The sequence below is a fragment of the Papaver somniferum genome, chromosome 11 (assembly GCF_003573695.1).
Source record: "Papaver somniferum cultivar HN1 chromosome 11, ASM357369v1, whole genome shotgun sequence".
NCBI classification, from domain to species: Eukaryota; Viridiplantae; Streptophyta; class Magnoliopsida; order Ranunculales; family Papaveraceae; genus Papaver; species Papaver somniferum.
The window spans coordinates 28,862,975-28,870,845 of record NC_039368.1 but is presented as its reverse complement, the minus strand read 5'-3'; the positions used below and the strand labels follow the sequence as shown (position 1 = coordinate 28,870,845).

At 36.2% G+C, this 7,871-nt stretch overlaps 1 protein-coding gene across 10 annotated transcripts; it reads right to left on the bottom strand.

Moving 5' to 3' along the window:
* Positions 1-1,265: 1,265 nt before the first annotated feature.
* Positions 1,266-4,965, bottom strand: LOC113321226 (putative G3BP-like protein). Of its 10 annotated transcripts, none has more exons than XM_026569108.1 (8): positions 4,246-4,965; positions 3,461-4,042; positions 3,276-3,376; positions 2,874-3,054; positions 2,624-2,650; positions 1,842-1,943; positions 1,584-1,637; positions 1,266-1,282 (listed from the first exon to the last, which is right to left on the bottom strand). In XM_026569108.1, exons 2-6 carry the CDS (start codon positions 3,834-3,836, stop codon positions 1,924-1,926), a joined length of 705 nt encoding a protein of 234 aa, XP_026424893.1. In that variant the 5' UTR covers positions 3,837-4,042; positions 4,246-4,965; the 3' UTR covers positions 1,266-1,282; positions 1,584-1,637; positions 1,842-1,923. The 10 variants fall into 10 exon arrangements, with proteins under 10 accessions (XP_026424893.1, XP_026424889.1, XP_026424897.1 ...); XM_026569104.1 differs by having other exon boundaries at positions 1,584-1,634; XM_026569112.1 differs by lacking the exon at positions 1,266-1,282 and having other exon boundaries at positions 1,371-1,634; positions 3,461-3,761; positions 3,977-4,042.
* Between the last annotated feature and the right edge of the window lie 2,906 nt (positions 4,966-7,871).

Here is a 7,871-nt window from a genome sequence, read left to right as displayed (position 1 = left end):
GCAGAAGTTGTGTTATATTCACAATCAGGAATTCACCCATCACAACACTATTCTTGATTGGGAGATGGACTTCTGACAGTACACTGAGAAGCAGGTTTGATTACTTCTTTAGATATCCAAACAAGAATGTTATGAAGTTTTTCATTCCGTAAACGAAGATGACATCTCCTATCGATGTGACCCTTTTTTCCACAATAATAACAATGGAATGGAATGTTTTTGACTGTTCTCCTATGAGCTGTTTTTGAAGATTGACACTTTTTGTCCTTAGGATCATCAGCTGCTGAAGATAGTCTTTCACTTTTGATAGCAGTGAAATTTTCACTAGGAATTTTGTCATTAGCACGGACAAAATTGATCTTATCAGCACTTGGAGCATCTATTCCTTTATAGCCCAGACCATGTGTATCACGATGTTCTTTACATGCTCCTAGCATAGTGGATAATTTTGTAGAACTAACATTGAATCTTTTCATATTCTCTTCCAGTGATTTGATCTTATCAAGAGCAGTAGCTAGATCAATCTCCAATTGTTTTTTTTCTGGCGAGAAAGCTGATTTCTCCGTCTTTAAAACATTTTTGTTGAGAGCCATATCTTGCTTCAGTTTCTGCAAGTCTTTCTTTCAACACAAAGAGATTCCGATGAAGATTATCACATTCAGAATTTTTTGAACGCACGTATTCTTCACGATCTTTAAGAAGAGATTGTAGAATTTTGTAACCACAATCATATCCTTAAAGAGTTTTTTCAGTTTCCCGTTTCTTGACAGAGAGGAGTCCGATATTCATCCAAGCAAGCTGTTGACCCTTTTTTCTTTATAAGATGGTAAGAAAGCTTGATATATTGTGAGACTTCCTCATAAATATCTTGTCCCTATCTGAATCACTTTCATCTGAAAATTCATCTAACCGTTCATCTAGGCACTTTTTCCAGTTGAAAGCAGTTTCGGATAAGGGAGAAGATGTGAGAGATTTCTCAGGTGACTCAACACTACACCAAAGTGGGGTCGCAACAGTTTTTCTCTATTACGAAATTCAATGTTGCAATATTTCGCAACGGTTTTGTTGACGTTGCAAATTTTCGGTCGCAAATTGCTGTTGCAACGTTGAGAAGTCGCAACTGTTTGTTGCGTAATTAAATGGTTGCAACTGTCTGCTGCAATTGCGAATTTATTTGCAACACCAAAAAAAAATAGTGGTTTTGACTAGGTCAAAACCGGGAAACCAAGTCAAAATCTGGTTTTGACCAGGTCAATATCCATTTTGCCCAACAACAGTTCACCTGTAAAAAGTAATTCAATCGAAATTCTTAAATTCTTGGGTTCTTCTTTGACTAAATAACCAAAACATACAGCACCATAAGATTCTAGAAACATAAATGTATTAACCAAAGGAATCTTTCAATTAAAAGAAACAGAGAAGAACTTATTAGGTAATGCATGATCATTTCATACATTAAATTCTAAAAACTATCATTGAACTTAAGAAATTTATGAAATCTAAACACTAAAGAATTATTTTGTATACCTCTGAAAAAGAATGACAAGTAACAACAAAAACAAAAAAAAAATTAGAATACATACACCAGTGAACATCGAGTTACTTTTCCTTGTCCAGTCTTGGACCTTGGGTCGCTGCTTTAACATCAAAAAGAAAGACATATAGTTCTTTAGTAGACATATGGAGTTCTGATTTTGGATGAGAGCAAACATATATGGGTTTCCTCTTCGGTTTCTAAAGAATGATAAATTATTAACCATAAAACAACCCCGACATATCTAAGGCACGTGAAAACAAACCAAGAGGCAGTGGTCACTCTTAAGCAGAGTTGAACGATGTACCTGATTAATAAGATCGATACCAAACTGGAATTCAAACTCTTCCATTGCAGTAGCACGTGCACCACTAGCTGCTTGATATGTGCTAACAACCGTTCACACTACCTAGCATATACAAGCACAACACAACAAATAGGTAAGTAAGATATAATGTTCAAACTAAGAGTATTCAATGTGATCAAAACATGTCTTTCAGGTTCGTAGAATCGCATACAAGCAACATAATTAAAAGACCTTGTGAACGTTTAAGATAATTAGCTAAAAGACCAGAATTATGTTTAATTGCTTTAAACTATGTTTAGCTAAATGACCAGAATCTACGAGCTATGTTTAACATAATTAACATGTATTTTAATATAATTAAACATTTCTCGCTTATGTTCCTATCATATAGATCATTTTAACAATTTCTTTTAATATACCATATTGATTTCTAACATACAAAAACCAGCTAAGAAAAGAAAGTCCTATTGACCTAAAAGATATACACAGTCATGATGTACTTTTCAAGGCAATCTAAGTATACAGCATAAAAGTGGACCAGGAGAAATCATTTGTGCGAAGAGAGAATTAGTTCCATGGACTTATATTGTTGTACCAGTGAATTGGAGAAAAGATAGCTACTGATATTCCAGCATAGAATCAGAGGTAAAATACAGTAACCAGCCCAAGCAAAACATACAGTTTGGGGTCCCACTCTAATTTACACGCCTCAAGTGCATGTTCATGACATAAGGAAAACAATCATCTTTGATGAAAGTAATGAAGTTCCGCAGAGTTCATACCTTCACGGTATTTTGGATAGAACTTAACTGTTCAAATTTGACAAAGCCAAAGCAGAGGTATGAGTTAAATTTGATCAAAGAATCTGACAATTTTACATCAAAGGTTTGCACACAAAACCAGAGGTGGGTGGTAAAAGAATGTATACTAAATACACAGCATTTCTAAAATTTAACGAAATAAAATAGCCGGAACAAAACATAAGTAAATTTTCTCTCAATACATGACACGTCATACAAATTAGAGAATTACCTTCTTCCACGACATTGTTATTTGCAGAAGCATTGTTGCTATTAGGAGCTGACACTCCATGTGCTGGAGTTGGTGCTGCAGGTGCAGGCGCCTTTTTCCCAACAGTAGCAGATTTCACCTTTATGGTGGTAGTTGGCACATTCACAGGAGCAGGCCCAGCATTTTCTTTCGCAACTTTCACCTGCATATGAAATTTGATATCAACAAGGAGATTCAAGGAGGAACTAAGTACATAGTTTGTTTGTTTTTAAAGTTGGAATTGACAATTGAAGCGTATGACTTATTTGGAGCATTTTCTTGCACCACAGGCACAACAGGCTCTGGCAACTACCGAGCTTCAATTTGCACTGGTTGAACTTGAGGAGGCTCCTCAACAATCTCTTCTTGCACAACCACCTCTACCTTATTGTTCGGATGCTCATGAACTTCAACACAATTATTCAGCTCCTCCGCAGTAGGTGCTGTGGTATCTGGCACGACGGGCTCAGGAACATGAGAGGAAACTGAAAAGAAAAATAATGAAGTCCCATATTAGCCATCACAATAATAGAAAAGCAGGAAAAAGAATAAGAGAATGAGAGACGAACCAAGTTCCTGAGGCACTGGAGCTGCTGTAATGCTTTCACTTGTTCTGTTAACCAACACGGTCTCAGGCTTCAGCACTTGATCCTCGTCAAGATACCTAAAAACATCATTTCGAATATAGTAACCCTTTTCCTGTGGGGCCAGGAAAAATGACTGTGTGAACTTCCTTCCTACATTGTCTTTCCCAGTTAAACACCCTGTTACCAGAACAATTACCCCATCCACGTGAGAGTATTGAGCATCTGCAATTTTAATCTCTGCCTTGTGGTCTGTGGAGTTTGAAAGGATTTTCTGATTTATGGCCTGGTCAAAAGCAACATAAGTCAGCCAATTGTGAATCACAGCAATAGAATAGCAGAAACAGGAAGTGAAAAGCATCAGCACTGATTAAGACATGTATAAACTACAAATAGATCAAAACTTTGATACTCCTTCAAGCACTAGTAACCAACCAATAAACAGTCCCTAGCACATCATAAGAAGCAAGCCTAAGGCTTGTCAATTAACCATTGGTTTACATCAGCAGCATACATCTGATTTGTCTCAGCTCGTCCCTAGCACCCCAAGCAACATCAATCTCTTCTCTGAAACAACATTGAAACTTAGTAAGCAATGCCTTTTCAATTCAAACAAAATAAAATCAAATTACGAAATTATGAAACTACTTGAAACCTTTTATAGCAGTAAACAGTGCAAAAAACAAACAACTACATCGAAACCCTTTCTAAGATTTAAGGTTAACCATAACACTCGCATTAACAACACCAAACACCACCAATAACATCACCTGCCACTATCAGCACCACCACTCCACCAAGCACCATAAGTAGTTCAGTAAATCTGCTAAAATCTACATACATGGCCTTCCTCAAAGTGATTTGAAACAAGCATCACCACAAATCCCAAACTAAAAGACCATTTAAAGTATTAAAATTGAACATTATAAAAACCTAAATGCAACATAAGTTCTTTCTCCATCTTACCTTCTTCTCCATCTGTCGATTCATATTCATCGGAAGATTTGCAAATATATTCAGAAATCAAATCTTATGGACAACGAATACCCTAATTAGAAATTAATCAACAGAACTTTGAGCATACAACAAATTATTCTAGGGTTTACAAAGTAAAATCTTCCAAAGGAAACCAAGTAATAAAAATTGTAAATGTAGCTGGTGTTCTAAACAGTTTGCTTGTCACAGTAATTTTGAAATCGAGGGGTATGTGAGAATAGATCAAGGCTTTTGATTTCAAACAATTAGCAACTGACTTACTGAGATTCAGATCTAAAAATCATTGGATAGGTTCGTCTTGTTCTACAGCAGAAACATGGAAATAAGTAAATCTAAGGTTTGGGTTAAGTTTTGGTTCTCAATCTGTTGAACCCTGATGATCGATGATTATTAAATCTCAAAATTGTGTGTAATGATCGATGATTGTTGAACCTCAAAATGAAGAAGAAGTTGAACCCTAAGAGCGTCCACAGTGGTACGATCAAAACCAAAGATCAAAGACCAAAACAAACGATAAAATTTGAGTTTAGTCTGTAGTGTCACGTTAAGGCAGTGGAGTATATTTAGTCTGGCGGATGTATAATCCACGCTTGCATGTGGAGCGTTGGTATAATCTTCGTTTGGCCGGGCGGAAATATAGTTAACGCTGGTTGTGGGGCGTTGGTAAAGAATACGCTGGTGTGGGGCGTACATATAGTTCACGCTCGGAGAAGGGGCGTAGGTATAATCTACGCCTGGTGTGGCGAACGTATAATCAACGCCTGAATGAAGCGTACGTATAATCAACGCCTGTTTCAGGCGTACGTATAATCAACGCATGTTTCAGGCGAACGTATAATCAACGCCTGTTTTGAGGCGTACGTATAATCAACGCCTGTTTCAGGCGAACGTATAATCAACGCCTCACTCAGGCGTACGTATAATCAACGCTTCTCTCAGGCGTACGTATAATCAACGCCTCACTCTTCTCTCAGGCGTACGTATAATCAACGCTTGGTTTCACTCAGGCGAATGAAGGAATCAACGCCTCATGGCAGGCGTACGTATAGTGTTGGACTTCTATTAACACACGTATCGAGCACGTGTGGCATTAAAGCCCAGACAATCTCTAACCACCACGTATAGCCCATGTGTTCACTTTCCCTTTACCCTAATCTTCTCCGTCTTCTTCTTTTCTTTTCTACCTCCTATTTGTTTCTACCGCCCACAAACACAGCTTCTAAAACCAACACATCACAGTAACGAGCAGTAAAAGGAAAGAAAAAAACGAGATACTTGATGAACCCGGGTTACAAAAGAGGTATGTTTTTTTTTTTCTTAATCTCTTTTGTTTTATCCATATTGTTGTATAATTTATTTAGGGTTTTATTTGTTAAAATTAGTTTATCTAAAATTGGGTTTTAACGAACAAATATGAATATGAAATTGGTTAAATTTAATTGGGTATGTGTGTTTTATGTTTTTTTAGAGATTAATATGTATGTGAAAAAAACCATATTTGCTGCTTATGTAAATTTGGTTAAATTTTTTTTAAAATAGTTATAGAAGATCTAATTTGTGGGTGGAATAGATTTATAATTTTTGGGTATTGTAAAAATCTGTGGTTATGTAGATTATGTGGGAAATAGTTCTCACCCTTCATCTGTTTCAATCAACCTATTTCAATTGAGAGCTTCCTTTTATTGCTTTTCTGCATGTTGTCTGTTGGTAATTAATTTTAGTGAATATGGTTATCAATAATTGTAGTTATGTAAATTATTGGATTAATTTTAAAATTATTGGATTAATTTTAAATTATTGTAAATTATTGTAGTTATGTAAATTATTGGATTAATTATTGCTTTTCTGCACGTTGTATGTGAATATGGTTACCAATAATTGAATTTGTATTGTTTTTTATTGAATTTTGAGGTGATTAATTTTAGTTATGTAAATTGTAGTTATGTAAATTTTGGGAGTTACACATGTAGAAGAGCTAATTGCGTGAGTATGGAATTGATTTTTTAGTGATTTTTATGGAATCTTGAAGTGATTAAATTGGGTTGTGGAATCTTGTAATGATTTTCGAAATGCATCGGTGACGATTTAATTTGTGTTTCTGGAATTATAGAATTTGGAATTGATATGGTTTGTGTTAAGGATTTATAGTATTTGGAATATAAATGGTGATGGACTAATAAAAATATTCGTTAATGAGGGTTGGTCTTTTAATAATGTAACTGCATCTATATTGTGTGTGCACAGATGTTGAACAAATTCACAGCGCGTTTCAATGGTCGCATGAAGACGAACAAGAAACAAAAATCTGTAGCCGAAGAGGATTATAACTTAATCACTACTGGTACAATTAAGGAGGTTGATATTCCCCGGTTAGGGAGGTTTCCTATACTGCAAGATGATAAACCGCACGCTACTACGGACATCACATTTACAGGGGAGCACAAATTGAAGTATCAACATCGTGGATCTTTGGCATCGGTAATTCATCACTATCAAACTATTTCACAACACTGTCCTAGAGCTAAATATATTATTGAAAAAGCGGGATGGAAAAATTTACTGGACATACAATGTAGCGAAACCAACCATTCAATGGTTGATTATATTGCTGAGCGGTTTTGGGATACAACAAACACTTTTCACTTCCCATTTGGTGAGATGGGATTCACCCCCTAGATTGGCTCATGTTGACTGGACTGAGTATCGGTGATGGGCCTGATGTTCCTTATGATTCGGGGAAGTACCAATTTGAACATGTTCGTGAGCATATCTTTCCGGATATCCAAGATGTCACGCTCTGTCCAAAAGCACCGTCGTGGGTTTCAAATTCAATTACAATTAAATATTTAAGGTCATATTTCTTCGAAGACAAGTTGGTTGCGGCTGAAAATGATAGCACCCTTGCTCATAGAGTAGCAATTGCCTTTTTCATGTATGTTTTGGGACATTTTTTCTTTTCTAATGCAAAGACTTATATTGATGCTGGATGGTTAGCTGCTTTAGAAAATCTTGATGTAGTATCCACGTATGACTGGGGTGGTGCTGCGTTTTCGAAATTGTATGCGGCACTTCGTTTATCTGGGAGGAGACAGAAGGCACTATGTGGTCCATTCCAAGTATTAGAGGTATTCTTTCAATCTAGTTATTTTTCCTCTCATTGTTTATTTTGTTGCTAAGTTATTAAATTGGCTAATTATTTTGATGGAGTAGTTTTGGGGGTATGAATACCTGGGCATATGTCGATCAGAAATCCCAGAGGCGAGTACAGAACAAAAATGGCCCGTATCTTCTAAATGGAATGTACCGAAGAATACAAATGATATTTTCCGTTGTAGGGATTTACTAAGTAAGCTTACTGCTGAACAAGTGACATGGCGCCCATGGGAATCATACAGAGAAA